The sequence below is a fragment of the Mustela nivalis genome, assembly GCF_964662115.1.
Source record: "Mustela nivalis genome assembly, chromosome: 10".
Taxonomy (NCBI): Eukaryota; Metazoa; Chordata; class Mammalia; order Carnivora; family Mustelidae; genus Mustela; species Mustela nivalis.
This window is the reverse complement of record NC_139029.1, coordinates 43803736-43822621: the sequence shown is the minus strand read 5'-3', so window position 1 is coordinate 43822621 and position 18886 is coordinate 43803736. Positions and strand designations below refer to the sequence as shown.

The 18886-nt window shown below is 39.2% G+C and overlaps 1 protein-coding gene across 6 annotated transcripts in view; it reads left to right on the top strand.

Moving 5' to 3' along the window:
• Positions 1-18886, top strand: part of FYB2 (FYN binding protein 2) — a 167043-nt gene that overhangs the window by 63154 nt on the left and 85003 nt on the right. For all 6 annotated transcript variants that reach the window (XM_082688107.1, XM_082688106.1, XM_082688110.1 and 3 more), the window contains 3 exons: positions 3999-4099; positions 14550-14584; positions 17167-17198. In XM_082688107.1, coding sequence (XP_082544233.1) covers positions 3999-4099; positions 14550-14584; positions 17167-17198 — 168 coding nt within the window. The remainder of the gene's footprint in view (positions 1-3998; positions 4100-14549; positions 14585-17166; positions 17199-18886) is intronic.

The window sequence follows — 18886 nt, the reverse complement described above, 5'->3', positions numbered from 1 at the left end:
CTGTCTGTAGGATTTATCCATTGATGCAAGTGGGTGCTGAAGTCCCCTAATATTGTATTACTCTCAATTTCTACATTTAAGTCTGTTAATATTTGCTTTATTTATTTAAGTGCTCCAATGTTGGGTGCATAGATTATTTTTTATTGTCTTAAATTTTAATTCCAGTATAGTTAACATACAATGTTATATTGCATAGACATTTATAATTGTTATATCTTCTTGTTGGGTTGATCCTCTATCATTATGTAGTGCCTTTCTTTGTCTTTTGCTAGTCTTTGTTTTAAAGTTTATTTTGTCTCATATAAATATTGTGGCCCTGGCTTCTTTTTTTTTCTCCACTTTCATTTAAATGGTATTTGTTTTCTAGACCTTCACTTTCAGCCTGTATGTGGCTTTAGAACTAAAATGAATCTCTTATAGGCAGTATATACATGGGTTTATTTCTATATCCATTCAGTCAACCTGTGTCTTTTGATTAAAGCATTTGGTCTATTTACATTTAAAGTAATTATTGATAGGTATGTACTTACTGTCATTGTGTTAATTGGTTTCTGTGTGTATGTGTAATTCTTTGTTCCCTATTTCTTCTCTTACTCTTCTCCTGTGGTTTGATGTCTTTATTTAGTTTGATGTCTTTATTAAAATTTATTTAGTTTATTTATTAAATTAAACTTAATCTAATTCAATTTACTTGAATTCCTTTATTTTTTTATGTGTTAAAGGTTTTTTTATTAGTGGTTACCATTGGGTTCATATATAACATCTTATGTATATATAAGTCTTTTATTAAGTTGATGGTCACTGAAGTTTAAACACATTCTAAAAGCACTAAATTTTTACTCCCATTCCATGTTTTTTGTATATGATATCATATTTTACATCTATTTTGTGTATTCTTGATTATTATTTGTAGATATAATTGATTTTACTACTTTTGTGTTTTAATCTCCATATTGGCTTTATCAGTGATTAATCTACTACCTTCACTCTATGTTGCTTTTATCTGTGAACTTTTTTCCATTAATGATTTTGTTCTATTCATGGCCTTTTCTTTGCTCTGAAAGTATTCTCTTTAATATTTCTTATAAATCTGGTTTAGTGGTGACGAACTTTAACTTTTGTTTGAGAAATTTTTTGCCTCTCCTATTCTGAATGAGAACCTTGATGTGTATGTTATTTTTGGTTGCAGGATTTTTTTTTTTTTTTTTAAGAGAGAATCTTTTTTTTTTTTTTTAAAGATTTTATTTATTTATTTGTCAGAGAGACAGCGAGCGAGAGCAAGCACAGGCAGACAGAGAGGCAGGCAGAATCAGAGGGAGAAGCAGGCTCCCTGCGGAGCAAGGAGCCCGATGTGGGCCTCGATCCCAGGACGCTGGGATCATGACCTGAGCCGAAGGCAGCTGCTTAACCAACTGAGCCACCCAGGCATCCCGGTTGCAGGATTTTTTTTTTTCTTCAGTGGTTTGATATATCATCTCATTTTTTTTTGTCTTTTAAAATACCTGCTGGAAAATCAGCTAATAACCTTATGGGGTTTCCCTTGTATGGAAATCTTTTCTCTTGTTGCCTTTAAAATTCTCTCTTTATCATCACTTTTTGCCACTTTAATTATTATGTGTCTTGGTGTAGACTTCCTTGGGTTAATTTTGCTAGAGTCTCTCTTTGCCTTCTGGATCTGGATTTCTCTATACTTCCCCAGATTTAGGAAGTTTGCAGCTATTATTTCTTCAAATCAGTTTTTGCCTCTCCTTTTCTCTTTCCTACTCCTTCTGGGACCCCTGTAATGTGAATGTTTTTGTAATGGATTATAGCAGTGAGTTTCCTTAATCTATTCCCATTTTTTTTTAAGATTTTATTTATTTATTTGACAGAGAACACAAGTAGGCAGAAAGGCAGGCAGAGAGAGAGGAGGAAGCAGGCCCCCTGCTGAGCAGAGAGCCCCATGCGGGACTCGATCCCAGGACCCTGAGATCATGACCTGAGCCGAAGGCAGCGGCTTAACCCACTGAGCCACCCAGGCGCCCATCTATTCCCATTTTTAATTTTTTTTTTCTTTTTGCCATGCAGCTTGGGTGCTTTCTATCCACCCTCTCTTACAGATTGCTGATCTTTTCTTCTATGTCCTCTAATCTGTTGTGGATTTCCTCTCATGTATTTTTTAAGGAGGTGAAGGACAGAGGGAGTGGGAGAGAGGGAATCCTAAGTAGGTTCTGTGCCCAGTGTGAAGCCCACTGTGGGGCTCAATCTCACAATCCTGAGATCATGACCTGAGCTGAAATCAAGAGTCAGACATTTAAGCAACTGAAACACCCAGATGTCCCTCCTCTTATATATTTCTCATGCAGTTCAGTTATGGAATTCTTCATCTTTGACTGGTCTTTTTTTATATATATTTTACCTCTTTATTGAAGTTCTCACTGAGACCATCCACTCTTTTCTCAAGTCCAGTGAATGTCTTTATGACCATTACTTTGAATTCTTTATCCGATATACTGTTTATCTCAGTTTCATTTAGCTCTTTTGCTGTGATTTTTGTCTTATTCTTACATCTGAGACATATTTCTCTGTCTCATTTTATCTAACTTCCTCTATTTGCTTCTGTATATTAAGGAGGTCAGCTACATCTCCTGGTCTTAAAAGTAGTGGCCTTGTGTACAACAGGTCCAATCATGTCCTGTAGCACAATCCTTCTGGGTCACAAGAACCAGGCATTCCATGGGTGCCCCCCTTATGGGATGTGTGGGCCTCACTGTTGTATCTGAGCTGTGATTGCCTTCAAATCAGCTTGTTGAAATGACCCACTTTCCCTATTGTGAGCACAACCCCAAAGTTTGGTCACTGAGCTTTTGAGAGCCCTGTCTGTCTTCCCCACTGTTAACTTCTCTTTTAATATTTTGCATCTCTTCATTTCTCCATGCTAAATTCTGGGTGTCTTCCTTAGATCTAAGTAATTCCCATATTCTCTCTTCTGCTGTGTCTAATCTCTTTTTCAACCTCTACATTAAATTTCTTTATTATAAGAACTAATGATTTCTGTACTCCTTTCTCTTGTCCCTAAATCTATGTTCTTTTTTCACATTATTGAAAGTGTTTTTTGTTTGTTTGTTTTGTTTTTTTACCTAATGGATTTCATTCTTTGAACATTTAAAAAATAGTTATTTTAAAGCCACTTTCATGTCATTCTGTTACTGAATCCTTTCATTCTGTTATATCATCTGACTATGTGTGGTAGCTCATCTCTATGTGGTTTGCTTTTCTTTTTTTACTATAAGCTTGTTTTAAGTGGAAATTGTTTCTTTTGCCTACTGTACATGTCTTGGGTTGTAGAAGCAGCTTTACAGAATGATTTCAGATTTACTTTACAGTGGTTAGATTACAAGCACCATTTTGTCTCTGTGTCTCTGAAATACACAGTGTATATTTAGAGCCTCACCTATACTTGGCTTTCAAGTTCCTGATTTCTTTTAGCTCCAGCAATCATAGCTGTATACTAAGCTTCCCTGTTATTCCCTGGGAAAGTGTACACATATCTTTTATAGTTTGTTTTACAGATCAAATGGCATTTTATGACTCTGAACTTTATGCTGATAGCTTGGGTCTAGCTTCCCATTCAGATGAGGCCTGTGGCTCAGAATTAACTCCTGACTCAAAGTAAATCCTCAGCCATCCAGTCATTAAGATTTTTCTTTATCTGTCTCACTTTTCCTTTGCATGTAATTCTTACTTACATGTTTAGTTTTGTTTTCCTCCCTATATCTGGCACTTGGAGACTTTATTGATTTCTAGATGAGTTATGTATTTTTCATATAATTCTTTGTGTTGTTGTATTTTTCAGAATTTCTATATGTTTAGAGTAGGGGCAATGTCTTCCATATCTGTTTAAATCACCATATTTGTCAGATATATTACTTCTCTAATGAAGAAAAAATACAAAAAGTTTTAAAATATGTTTAAAGCAATGTTTTATTTTAAGTAACCTTTTTCTCCATGCTTCTCAGTGCTGAATTTGAAGAGCCACATAATTATGAGGCAACAATTTCATATCTGAAACACTCTGGCAACTCCATTAACCTGTGCACCGCAAAAGAAATTGCTGATTGTAAGTCTGCTAAGCCAATTAATATTGTAACCCTGTGTGGAATGAAAATGTGGCAAAAATGGTATTTTCCCTCTAGCTAACTATAAGTTTAAAAATTCAAAGCCATGCTGCTCTACCATCTCATATCTTTTTTTTTTTTTCCCCTGCCTGGTCTCTTAAAAATATAAATAAATCCAGTTGGGCATCAATGCTATCTCACAACTCCTAGTGCTGCCTTCTCTCTACCACTTCTATTCTCTCCTTCACCAATCTACTTAGATGCCTTGCCTTCTGTAGATATGTGGGAGGGAAAATCAAGATACGATAATCCATTTTTCTTCCTTCTCCTATAGAAACTTCATCTCTCTTCTTGTGGTGTCTTTCTTGAACTCCCCTGGTAACTCCGTGTGTGGAGAGGGAGATAACAGACTATGAGAATTAGGTCCCTCTATTTAGTCTGAATAGGAGCAGAGAATTCGTTTAATGGATCTGACCACTGGTTCAGAGCTAAATCTTCCCGCCTCTGGTATTACCGACAAAGCTCAGACCTTTCTATGAAGAAAAGAAACCCTGTCAGGTAAGAAAATGAAGAAGCAGGGACTCATAACATTTCTACAGTTTCTGTGTCTTTGTTCTGCCTATAGGATCAGCTGGTTCTCTACAAAAGGCATGAACATTTATGCTGGAATAAACATTAGTATTTTGTGAACATATGCTATGGGTCACAGTTCAGTGACCCAGTAGGTTCTGTGTGTGCATCCCTGCTGATACAGCTTTTATTAGCCCACTTTTTGAGACAAGAAACTGAGGACCAGAGATGTTGAGTTGTACAAGGTCAGACGAGGAATATATGGTAAAGACATAATAAGAAATAGGCTCAGACTGCCGCTAAGATGCATGCTGTTTTCACCATTTTATGCTGCTTCCCATTCAAGGATGCTTTGCTTCCCTGGAGGGAGGGTTAGAGAGAGATCATCTGATTTATTTTCCTTATTGTATGGAAAAAAAGCAGAAGAGTGTGGGAGAAGTCATTTGTCTGAGAATACATACATAAAAGATTTGTGAGGTAGGAGTTAGGATCCATTGAAATTTCCCTCCCCTTCCCAAGGCAATAAAGGGTTGAAGAACTACTGGAAAATCTCCCTCTCTCTTTCTCTTAGACTAGGCAAAGTCTAGATTCTCCCATATGGCTTATAAAATACTAGTCATAAGACAAACAACTCCTGTCCCTTCTTACCCCCATAAGGCAACATTGTTCCAATCTTGGAGCATCTAGGCACCTGCATCAGAATATGATTTCTCAAATTCTAACACTTAAAATACAAATCATCTGGGGATCTTGCTTAACATATTCTGGTTCAGTAGCTGTGTGGTTGGGCCTGAGAGTCTCAATTTCTAACAACTTCCCTGGTGGTGCTGATGCTGCTGGTTTATAAACCAGCCTTTGAATAGAAAGGCCATGGGCCCTATTTGGACTAAATTCCAACTGCATGTCTTTCTGCAAAGGCCTCATAGGGCTATTTAGATGCCCTTGTTGGAGCCTATACCTTCCCTTTCTGGATACAGGAGACCCCCAGAATGCTCCTCCCAAGAGACTTGGGTCTCTTCCCTAAGTCCCAGGACAGAATGGGCTGCAGAGAGAGTAGTTCATGGGGGGTGGTGTGCTTGGGATTTGGACCTATGCAAGGCCCCTTTCCATGTAGGATGAAGCTGTGGATTAAAAGTGGGAAGCTGGACCAGAGTCCTGTATTTGTTCTTCCCAGGCCATAAATGCTCAAAGTGGCCTGCCAGGGAAAATCACCTAAGGTACCCAAAGAAGGAGCCACTAACTCAAGCCTCTCTTGTCTTTCACTGAGGGATTCTTTGTGTACTTCATAAAGAGGCAAGTGTCTTTGGCTGAAAGAGAAAGGGCTCAGAAAATAAGCCACTGACGCAATTGAGAGTAACAGAGCATGGAGTAGTGGAAAGGGAGGAAGGTGGGAGACAGGCGAGGGTAGTGAGGATGTCCCTTGCCAGAGAGAACATCTTGGTGGGATATAGGAATAGACCTACCAGGGCTAAAGAAACTGAAGTACTACAGTCTGAGATCAAAAGGATCCTGCCACATGTCCCCACCCCTTTCCTTCTTCCTCTTTAAAGGGTCAAGATGCAGTTAGAAAAAACAAAAACAACAAACAAACAAGAAGGGGTTGAGCTATTTTCCCCCCACTTGTATTTATTCACTTGACTCTTTCTTCATTTATCTTCCAATTATCTTTATACCACTTACTAGATGAATAACATCTGAACCTTAGTGTCTTCATCTGAAAAGTGGGTATAATATCACCTTCATGGCTTTGTTCTGAGAGTTTGATAAAACAATACATTTAAATTCAAGTGGAATTCTGCTTCTGGAAGGATGGAACATGTATATTCTTCCTTATTCCTTTTGCTAAGTACAACTAAAACTGTCGGATATCATATGTGAAACAAACACAAGAAAACTGGGAGATTCTGAAAAGTTAGAAATAAGAAGGTATAGCAGCTAGAGACCTAGAAACCCAAGTAAGAATAGGTGAGTTCCTTGGGTTTTCTTCTTGTCTCATATATCCCAGACTTGGAGCCAAAGAAGCTGGCAATCCAGAAACACCAGTGGGTACAAACAGAAACATCTCCAGCAAAAGACTGTTCTCTCTTGCCTAAGAACCAGAAAAGGGGCAGTCTAGAAAAACAAAAAGCCTTAGACAATAACTGTTCTGTTCTAGCCAAACATCACAGTAAAAACTATGGCTCTACCCCACCAGCCAGTGATCAGTGAGGATCCTAGACACTCACCCTTATCAGGCTGCAGTTATGTACTCCAGCCCCTTGGCTGAGGTGGTGCAGAGAAAGCTATGTCAGAAGCTTGGACTTTCAGCCCTTCCAGGAGTAACAAAACTCCACCTATAATGAAGACCGCATGAGAAACTTGTATTCCTGTCTCCCACCCAACAAAGTACCCTTCTCCTCTCTGTTGGTCTGTTATTAGAGAAGACTCATTGGAGAATCAGGACTTTCACAACTACCCAGAAGTAAGTAGGACAAATGGGGAGCAAAAACAAGCCCTCCTACCACGAGGATGTTATCAGCAAAAGCTGAGTGGGGAACTGGAGTTCCCACCCTTGATCAGGAGCAGTGAGGAGCCTTGCCCTCAGTTGGATATTGGAAGGCCAAGAAGTGGAGAACCAAGATGTGTACCCTTAGCTGACAGAAAAAAGTCATCCCATTTCTGTCACCAGAAAAGCCAACTAAAACAGAAGTTTAAATAATATCCAGTTTCATAAGATAATACTTAAAATGCCCATATTTCAACAGAAAATTACTCATCATATCACAAATCAAGAAAGTCTAAACTTGAATGAAAAGAGATAATCAATAGATGACAACATTGAGACAATTGAAATATTAGCGTGTTCTGAGAGACAATTTAAAGCAGCTGTTAAGACTTCAGTGAACAATTATGAACATGATTGAAGCACACAAAGAATAGTTTCACTCTATTTTTAGAAGAAATGGGATGCCTCTGCAAAGAAATGGAAGATGTAAAGAAAAAGAAATAGAAACTTAGAAGTGAAGAACACAATAAGAAAAATAAAAAGCTCACTGGATGGACTCAACAGCAAAATGGGGAGAATAGAAGAATTCATAAACTTGAAAGAAATGATAGAAATTGCCCAATCTAACAATAAGGACAAAACAGATCAGGGGAAAACAATGAACAGATCTTCAAGGATCCGTGGGACTATAATGAAAGTCTTAAATTGTAGTACTGGAAAGAAGGGGGAAAGAGGATGCTACTGAAAGTACTTGAAGAAATTGAAAACTTTCCTAATTTGGTAAAAGACATTAAACAAAAGATTGAAGAAGCCAAGAAAATCCCAAGCAAGATAACCCAATCCACACAAAAACATAATCAAACTTCTAAAAATAAAAATAAAAAGTAAAAATCTTGAAAGCAGTAAAAGAAATGATACATTACCTATGGGTGAAAAACAATTTAAATGGCTGAATTTCTCATCAGAAACCATGAAAGCCAGAAGAAACTGGCACAACATTTTTCAAGTACAAGAAGAAAAGAACTATCAATCCAGAATCCTATTACCAGTGAAAATATCCTTCAAGATTGAAGGGGAAATCAAGATATTCTAAGATGAAGGAAAACTAAGATAATTTGTTCTAGCAGACCAATCTTAAAAGAATGGCTAAAGGAAGATTTCTAGACAGAAAATAAATGATGAAAGGAAGTACTTTGGACTTTCACTTCAGGCGAAAGAAAAAATGGAAAGAATACAAATGTGAGTATGACATATTTTCTTTCTTTTGATTTTTTTAAAATTATGTTTGATGGTTGAAGCAAAAACTCTTAACATTATCTGATACAGTTCTAAATGTGTATAAGAGAAATACATAAGACCATTATAAGGAAAGTGTTAAGGGACATAGAGGGAAATAAGGTTTCTATACTTCACATGAACTGATAAAATGTCCATACCAGTAGACTGTGATTTACATGTATATATAGTGTAAACCCTAAAGGAACCACTGAAACAGATATACAGGGAGATATTTTAAAAACATAAAACAAAAAACTATAGGTAAATAAAAAATAATTCTAAAAAATGTTCAGGTAACCCACAAGAAAGCAGGAAATATGTAACAGAGAGGCGAAAAAAAAACCCAAAGAGAAAATAAAAAATAAAGGCCAGATTTAAGCTCTAATATATCAGTAATTGCATTAATTACATTATATGTAAATTGCCTAAATATGCCAATTGAAAGAGAGAGATTGGAAGATGTAAATTTAATCTAAAGAATATTAGTGTGACTATATTAATAACTGAAAAAGTAAATTTCAGAGCAAAGAAAATTACAAGAGATGCAGAGCGATATTATGTAATGATAATAGGGTCAATCCATCAAGAAGACAAAACAATCTTAAGTGTGTGTGCACCAAGCTCCAGAGCTATAATATATGTGAAGCACAAACTGAAAGAAAAAATAGACAAATGGACTCATAGTTTGAGACTTTAACACCCCTCTGTCCACATTGACAGAACACCTACTCAGAAAATCAGCAAGGATACAGAAGAATTCAGCAACACCATCAGCAACAGGATCTAATTGATATCTATAGAAGGTGCACGAGGAGCAGAATATATATACTCTCAAGCATTCATAAACATATACAAGATAGACCTTATTCTAGGCCTTACAACAGTGCATTTTGAAAAATTGAAATCATAGTGTATTTTTTACCACAATGTAATCAGGCTAGAAATCAGTAACCAAAGGATAACAGAAAACTCTCTAAACACTTCGAAACAAAAGCCCACGTTTCTAAAAGGAAATCAAAATACATATTGAACTGAACAAAAAATGAAAACATATAAAAATCCTTGGGACAGAGCCTAAGGAATGCAGAAGAGAATTTAATAGCACTAAATGCTTACATTAAAGAGGAAAATCTTTAAACCTAAGATCCTACCTCAAGAACATAGTAAAAGAATAGAAAAATAAATCTAAAGCAAGTTGAAGGGAGGAAAGAATAAAGATTAGGAACAGAAATAAATAAAATTAAAAACAGAAAAGCGTAGAGAAAAATCAATGAAAGCAAAAGCTTGTTCTTTGAAAAGATCAATAAAATTGACAAACCTCTATCAAGACTAACAAAGAAACAGAAAGAAGACACAAACGAACAATATCAAGAATGAAACAAAGATATCATTACAAACTTTGCAGACTTCAAAAGGACTATAAGAGGATATTATGAATAAATCTACACATCTAAATTTGACAACTTCAGGATGGAACAATTCCTCAAAAATTCAGATTACCTCAGATCACTCAATATAAATCATTTTGATAGTGCTGTAACTGTTAAGGACATTGAATCTGTAGTTTTAAAAGTAAAACAAACAAACAAACAAAAAACTTAAAACACTGTATGTTAACTATACTGCAATTAAAATTTATAAATAAATTAATTAAGAGAAAATAGAACTCCGAAAAAGACCATCTCAAAGTCCTGGGAGATTTCACTGGAGAATTCTGCCAAATATTTAAAAATGAATTAACACCAATTCTGTACAATCTTTCCAAGAAAAATGGAACAGGAGGAAACCCTTACTGATTCAAGAAGCTGGTATTACCCTGACAGCAAACCAGACAGAGACAGTGCACAAGAACACTACAGATTAACACCCTTCAGGAGCAGAGTCATAAAAGTTCTTTGTAAAATATTAGTAAATAGAATTCAGCAAGACGTAATATGGAATTATACAACAGAATGCTGTTTATTCTCGGGATGGAAAGCTAGTTCAATATTCAAAGATCACTCAAAAAAATCAGTCAATGAAATCTTTATTGACAGGCTAAAGAAGAAAAATCACCCAATCATAACAATCTATGCAGGAAAAGCATTTGACAAATTTAATACCCATTTATGATTAAAAAAAAAACTCAGAAAAATAGGAATAGAGGGCCACTTTCTCAACTTGAAAAAAAAAGAGCATTTGCAAACAAACAAACAAAAACCTATAGCTAGTATACTTAATGGAGAAATATTGAATACTTTCCCCTAGAGACTGGGAACTAGGCAGGATGGTCACTTTTTTTTTTTTTTTAAGATTTGATTTATTTATCTGACAGAGAGAAACAGTGATAAAGGGAATACAAGCAGGAGGAGTGGGAGAGGGTGAAGCAGGCTTCCCGCTGAGCAGGGAGCCTGACAGGGGTCTCAAACCCAGGACCCTGGGATTGTGACCTGAGCAGAAAGCAGACACTTAATGATCAAGCCACCCAGGTGCCCCAGGGATGTACACTCTTACCACTCCTATGCAACACAGTGCTAGAACTTCTAGCCAATGCAGTAAGTCAAGAAAAGGAAATCAAATGAATACAAATCAAAGAATTAAACTGCCCTTATTTGCAGATGATAGGATTGTCTAGATAGAAAACCCCAGGGAATTTACCCAAAAAAAAAAAAAAAAAAAGAAAAAAAAATGTAGAACTAACAAATGAGTTCAACAAGGTCACAGGATACAAAATAGAATTTTAAAATCCCATTTCTATATGCTAGCAATGAACACACTAAAATCAGAAAATACTACAACATTCACAAAAGTTAAAGAAAGAGAAATTGATTTGTGTTTAACAAAATGTTACAAGACTTAAATTTGATAACTACAAATTGCTGATGAAATAATTCAAAGGAAACCTACATAAATAGGGGAGATATACCATATTTATGGATTGAAAAACTGCATATAGAAAAAAATATTCTCCCTTACAAAATTGTAAAAGGAAATTTAATGGAGGAAACATTGCCTTTCATGATGTTGGAGCAGTTGGATAGCCATAAATAAAAATCATCCAATCCATCAATCAATCTTAATATAAGTCTCACATCTTCTATAAAGATTAACTCAGAGGGGATCCTTCTTTCATTCTCTGCCCACCAAGGGTGAAGAATCTAAGTATTACGTTTCTGGAGGAGACGGGGAGAGAGAAGGGGGAAAATAAGGGGAAAGATGAGGTGGTTAGCTTTCACTGTCACCGTTGTACGAGATTGTCCCTTAAACAATGCCAGGAAAACAAAGACCATCCCTTTGGGGTGCATAGTTCAGCCTGGGTGCCTTTCTGAGGCTTTGTCCTTTTTTTTTTTTTTTAAGATTTATTTATTTATTTGACAGAGAGAGATTACAAGTAGGCAGAGAGGCAGGCAGAGAGAGAGAGGAGGAAGCAGGCTCCCTGCTGAGCGGGACTCGATCCCATGACCCTGAGATCATGACCTGAGCCGAAGGCAGCGGCTTAACCCACTGAGCCACCCAGGCGCCCAAGGCTTTGTCCTTTTATATAGAATGTGGGTAAGCAGGATTTAGGCTGTTCTGGAAGTTCTGCAGAATTGTCCTCAGAGGTCATCTAGACCACCCATTCAGACCTTGCTTCCTAGGCCCTAGGGCTGTCCTGAGGGGTACTGGAGACTTTGAGCATGACATCAACCAGAGAAGTTTTATGTGTGCCCGGGGGCAATATTCCACCCAAATGAATTATTCCGTAGCTGGGAGGAAGTTTGAGAGCCATTTGCTAATGGAGTGACCTTGGGCAAGTTACTTCACTCTTTGGGCATCTGCCTCCTCATGGGTGAAATGCCAGTGTCAGTAGTGATCACTGAGTGAATTAAGTGAGGTCATACATTTAAACACGTAGCACAGTTCCTAGTATTTGTAAGTATAAAAAATGTTTGTTGCTTTTTTTTTTTAAAGATTTTATTTATTTATCAGAGAGAGAGAGAGGGGGAGAGAGCGAGCACAGGCAGACAGAATGGCAGGCAGAGGCAGAGGGAGAAGCAAGCTCCCTGCTGAGCAAGGAGCCCGACGTGGGACTCGATCCGAGGACGCTGGGATCATGACCTGAGCCGAAGGCAGCTGCTTAACCAACTGAGCCACCCAGGCGTCCCTGTTTGTTGCTTTTTATTACTGTTTTTATATTATTAGTAACAGTGCTCTCGCCTCCTAGTTTTCCAAGGTCACACAGCGAGTTAGTACTTGGAGAAAAAGCCTGCAAGCTGCGGTCATGTAATGGGGCCAGCAGTTGGAGGGTACTGAGGACCATCTTGCGATGAGTATCCTTTTCCCCCAGCTGGAACAAAGCTGTCAGTGGAGAGAATGGGCTCCAGTGCTGTGGGTCATATCCTCCAGATAGGATTCCCTGTCCTTTCCTGACCCCATGGGGTAGAATCCTTTGTCTTTTATATTCCTTCCATTGGAGCAAGTTGTGATGGCAAAACTTTGGAGAACGTCTGGTTTGTTAAAAAATCATAATCAAGTTACGGATGCATTATTAATTCAGTGTGTATTTTTGTGTACTAGCCTTGACAAGTAAGCTTCCTCTGAGCCTTGGTTTCCCCATTTCTAAGAATAATATCTCCCCTCTCCCCAGGTGACAATGAGAAGCAAAAAGATCATGATGTGTTATTTCTTTGTAAAACAAAGAATGATACCTCAATTGAGGAAGGAGATTATCATTTTTAAAATTGGAAAGGAGACCCATATTTGGAATAGATATGGAGCAAACTGCATCAAAAGCAAATATTCATTGTGTATTAATAGCTAAACAGAGGCTTTAAAGTAAACTGGCAAAATAATACATTTTGATTAAAAAATCAGTAAAAAGAGAAGTGTACAATGGCTTCCATTGAAGTGCATGCTATGAATCATCCACAGAGAATTTTAGGTCTTTGTGTCAAGCAATCACAGACAGTGCCTATAGAAAACCTAGGATTTCCTTCGTTTTATCAATGGATTTTGTGTGTAGAATAACAATGACCTTGAAACGCAACCTGGTTGGTTCACTTAGTTAAGCATCTGACTCTTGGTCTCAGCTCAGGTGTTGATCTCAGGGTCATGAGATTGGGCTCTGCTTTGGGCCCCACAGTGGGCATGGAGCCTACTTAAAAAAATAAAATAAAACATGTTTCTTGGTCACTTTTCTAAACTACAGCTTCAGGAACCTAGCAGCAAGAAAGAGAAGAAAAACAGGGGGGAGTCCTACTTATTATGCATGCATATTCATTAACAGTAGGGGGAAACTTTTAGAGATGACATTTCAGCAAAGAAAAGTCAAATAAGTAATTTTATCAAAAACCCATCACTTTCTATACAATATCTGGTGCTCTGCTAGGCATGTCCCATTTTTTTACATCATCTCCTTTAATCTCCCCATTAACTGTGTAAGGCAGGTACTAATTGACTGCATTTCTCAAGTGAGCAAACGGAGACTCTAGGAAATGAAGTAATTTGTCTGCAATCCCTCAGGTAGGAAGCGGCAGGACTGGGCTCTGAACCCGCATTCTTGCCACTACTTGTGTTTGTTATTATTGAAGGTCAGTGTCACATCATTCAATAAAATCCACAGAACAATCAGAAAAAAATCCAAAAGGAACTCAAACCTAAGTTGGTGGCCAGTCTCCTCTTTTCAAGCTGTGCTAGGGAAACAAAACAGTTAAGGAACAAAAACACTTGTGAGTGTGCTGTGGAGTTCATTTTGTTGAAGTGGGATCTAGGCTTTTTTTTTTCCTTTTTTTTTCTTTTTTGGAGGGGGGCTTTTTTCCTCTCCTTTCCCTTTCATGTTCCCCTTCTGACTGCAAACCACTAAACTTCAGCGCTGTCTCTTCAGCATGGAGTATGTATATCTATTTACTGAAACAGGAAACTGAAAATTGTTTCACATGTTTTCACTGACCATACATTCCATCCTGGAAATCCCCACAGAGATAAAAAGCCATGGTCAGTGACCCGACAACTCCCCACACAGACAAAGCCTCACACCGTTCCATTTTCCGGAGGCTGAGAAAACTGAACTCTGCCATCCTGCGTAATTGCTTGAATCCTGGGTGCTGTAAGAAATGGGTGAATAAACGGCCTCTGACATTTTTTTTTCATGTTTATTTTAGCAACTTATGAAGTCGAAATTGAAGAACCCCAAAAGGTATTGTTCCCTCTTTTTACCAACTTCATAACTACAACAGGTATGCAGAATTGACGGTAGAGTGGTTTCTTTTAGGAGCCAGGAGGGAGGTCTTTGTTTTCAGTTTTCTCCCAATTCCTGAGGCTTTTCCAAGACTCCAGCTGCTAAGATTCTGTCGCCTGTAATAACAGAGATAGAAAAAGTGGTGTGGGGAGGAGGGAGGGAGAAGCTGGCCCTAATCCACTCCCGGCCTGTTATCTGTGGCGAACAGCATCAGCTGGCCTTTAATAACGGTCCCTTCAGAGAGGGGAGTGCTGTGGCCCAAGCCAAATTTGTACCTCCTGCGCTTTCGGGAGGATGGCCCGCCCTCTGAAGGCACATTTTCTGGCTCCTGGTGAGCCCAGTGCAAAGTGCCCCTTGGAGCCACTTGATTAGAGCTCAAGCAGAGTCCCTGCTGGCCCCAGTCCCAGCACCTGACCCTGGGATCTCGAACCTCCATTTCCTCACCTGTAGGATAGAGATAGTAGAAGTATCCACGTCTGGGTCATTGTGGAAACGAGAGTGAGGTAAATTCAGGAAACCCGTGTGATGGTAAATGCCCGTACCTTTCCCAGACATTTTGCCTCTCTGGGCTCCTGCTGGGTCTTCTGGAAAATGGCGTCTTCTCTGCGAGGGCAGGAAGCAGATGCCCTGTGGCGACCACATTTGCTGTAGTAGATGCTCAATAAATAAGGGGGTTTGTACTTGTTTCACTGAGTTGCTGAGAGAACTCAAAGTAGCTAAGCTCCCAGTACAGAGCCTGGCACACAGCAGGGCCTCCCCTCATGTTTCAGCTCGGTCAATGAAGGTCACTTTTTTCACACAGAGTTCATTTCGTCCAGATCTTTCATCTTTCTGCTTGTTTTCTTACACCTACTGGAAAGGCCTGTTCATTTGTGGTACACTTTCTAGCTAGAAAACTATAAATGATTATTCTTATTAATGAAAGTAGAAACATTCTATTAAAATGCTTCAATTATCTGGCAATATCTCCAAAATAATAAACTTTCCTGTACAAGTAAACTCTGTAAATAACTAGAGTTTATCCCATTCAAAAGGAAAAAAAACCACAAAAGTATTTTTAACATGTTTTAAAAACATTTATTTATTTGAGAGAGAGAGAGAGAGAGATGGTGGGTGGGGGGAAGGAAGAGGGAGAAAGAGAGAATCTCCAGTAGACTCCTTTAAAATTTAAAAATATATTTTTAAATTTTAAATCTTAACTCTCAGACATGTATTGCGTTCATCTCCGTGTTCTTGTCTCGGCAGGTGGAATCTGATCTTACTCTGTCTTCATGACATGGAATCCTCTGTAACATAAGGGATTGAATGGCTACAGTTCAAGCTCTTCTTTATAAGATGCTCCTAGTTCCTTAGGGTGCCTGGGGGGTTCATTCAGTTAAGTGTCTGCCTTCCGCTCAGGTCATAATCTCAGGGTCCTGGGATCAAGCCCCACATCGGGCTCTCTGCTCAGCAGGAGCCTGCTTCTCCCTCTCCCTCTGCCTGCCTCTCTGCCTACTTGTGCTAAATCTTAAAAAAAAAAAGAAAAACAAAGATGATGTTAGGTCTTTCTCAGGTGTTCAGAGTTAGCTGTCTTTCCACCAAACCAAGTCTGTCTGCTGTCATTGTTTCCTGTTCTCTGACAGTTTCGACTTCTCTATCAATATCTTTGTGTTGAGCAGGGAGTCTTTCACATGGGTAATTCTGTACCAAGACCTTGTTGCATTTCAGGCACTCGTGCAAAGGTGGGGCACTTCATCCTCCATGTTTCCCGGTGAGCTAGTATCACAACTTGCCTCTTATAGGTGAGGACTGGAGGCTCAGAGAGGTTCAGCAACCTGTCAGTAATGTAGCAGGGGTCCATCTGACCTGTCACTCTACCATCCATGTTGTTAGAATTATACGGGAGATAAGAACTAATCGTCCCTGAGTGAAGGCCTGCGGGGCCCTCCTCAAAGGAGGGCAAATGAGCTTTTAGGCTGGTCTTGGTCACAGCATGTTCAAGGCTTAGCTATTTTCTGTTTTCTTCAACGTTGTTGTCTAGATTCAAAATAATGAATCAGATCTATGTGATGACTGAATCAAAGAGTTACGTTGTGGTCACTGGGACATAATCTTAACGGAACCAAATCTAGATCGTCTGGGAGTAAATTTGGGATCAGGGGGTGTGTGACCAGCCAGCGAGAATTCCCAGCATGACTTACACATTTGTGTTACTGACTCTGCCCACTGAAACATTGCTCTGATAGCCCAAGTATGTATTTCCCCAAATGATGGAAAGCTTTATTCTGCAAACACGTTCCTGGAACAGCATGCAGAAAACAATTTATACTTCTAAGTTAGATTATACATTCCCTCCGGCATGCTGCTTTTCCTTTTCCACTAACCTTCAGTTCCACTGGCCAGGGTTTCTGGAAGTTTCTGTTGTCCGTGTCTGCCTTTGCTCCATCCTGAGACCTCACCTGTCTGGTCTTCTGGTCAAGTTTCTAATGATCTGTAATCACACATCAAAGGCAGGGTTTGGATTGATTTATGAAAATGACCATTTCCCTCTTTACTTTCAGCCTAGGAAGAATGGTCTCCATCAAGAACTTAGGTGAGTTTTATCTTCAAATGGAAAAGCGTTAGTCCAACCTCTGTTGACTAAACCAGTTTTCTTAGATGGGTCAGCTATGCTTGCAGACACTGAGCTGGTCCAGCTTCCCCAGTGCCTAGTAAGGTGCCTGGTACAGAGAAGGTACTCAAGGGTCCTGCCTGGCCTTTCCCTCCTGCCTTGTTCTAGGCCACACCACCCTCATTGGTAAACACTTACTGAGTCTCCAGCATGGGCCAGCCACTTGCTAACCACTGGGGGAGTAGCAGTGATGGCAACCTGGCTGCTACCCTCAGGGGCTCCTGGCCTGTGGGAATCACACAGTCGAATAGGTATATAACCATCATGTGACTGCCAAAGAACTTAGTTTCCAAAATGCATCATGCTGTTTTAAATCTCTGTGCCTTTGCTGCCTTAATTCATTAATTCATTCCAACTTAATGAACCAGTAAATATTTAATGAGCATCAAACATTCCCACCTGTAAGAAGCCTTCCTAATTCCCCTCCTTCAAAGAAAAGTAGCCAGACCCTCCCACCCACCCCCAACCAAGGTACACAAGTCTGCACTAACCTCACTGCATGTCATTTGTTTGCTAACGTGCCAGTTTATCCTGACTCTCCTTCCCTTCCCTGCTTCTTGTGTGTGAGTTCCTTCTGAGAAGGGCCCGTGTTTCTCGTTCTTGGTGTTCCTGACACCTCTCATACTTCTGGGTCCAAAGCAGGGCCTTGGCAAGGCTGTGCTCTGACCCCCCTCTTCAGAGTCTGTGTCTATCATTCTTCTCCTGGAGTTACTTTTAATGCATTAGAGGAAACATGGTTGGTGAAGTCTAGAGAGGCAAGTATCAGAATTCCCTGGCTGAGGTTAAACACTTAAGCAGTGGATCATGAGGGAAACCATGTTTCATGTTTGTCCTTGAGTTCTGGTCTGCCTCGATTCATGCCCCCCACCACGCCCTGTATCTGCCCTCTAGCATCTAGCGTGGTGCTGGGCGCTTGAGAGGTACATGTCACATGGTTAATTCAGCATTTATTGAGATTTTACTCTCTCAGATGCTGCTAGATTCTGAGATACAAAAATGAATGGAGTATATTCTCTGCCCTTGGTTCCAGATGGGCAAGGAGGCTAGAATGGATGGGGGAAAGGGGCTATTTGGAGCGGGGGAAATGATCATCTTAGTAGGAAGTTACAATATAATCAGTGCTAAGTAGTTGTAGGAACACAGAGATGAGGCTCCAGGCATACTGTCTTGAAGAGTTGACAGCTGAATTCAATCTTTAAAAGACCTATAGGAGTTGTTGTAATGATTGTTCCAGGCATAAGGAAAAGTTTGAGCAAAGACATGAGGTCGGTCAAGGACTCCCCAAACAGGGATCATGCATGAGCATGAAGTGCAGTGTGGAAGCAGAAGGAACAAAGCCACGGGGAGTATGCAGAGCTGGGTCCAGGAGGGCCTGCACCCCCTAATTTACAATGAGACCAGCCCCGTCCAATGGAACTGTAAGGCAAAGCACAGATGTCATTTAAAATTTTTCTAGTAGCCAAATGTTAAAAAGTAAAAAGGAAACCCAGCTTTTGCATCAACGTGGACAGGACTGGAGAAGATTATGCTAAATGAAATAAGTCAAGCAAAGAAAGTCAGTTATCAGATGGCTTCACTTATTTGTGGAACACAAGGAAAAGCATGCAGGG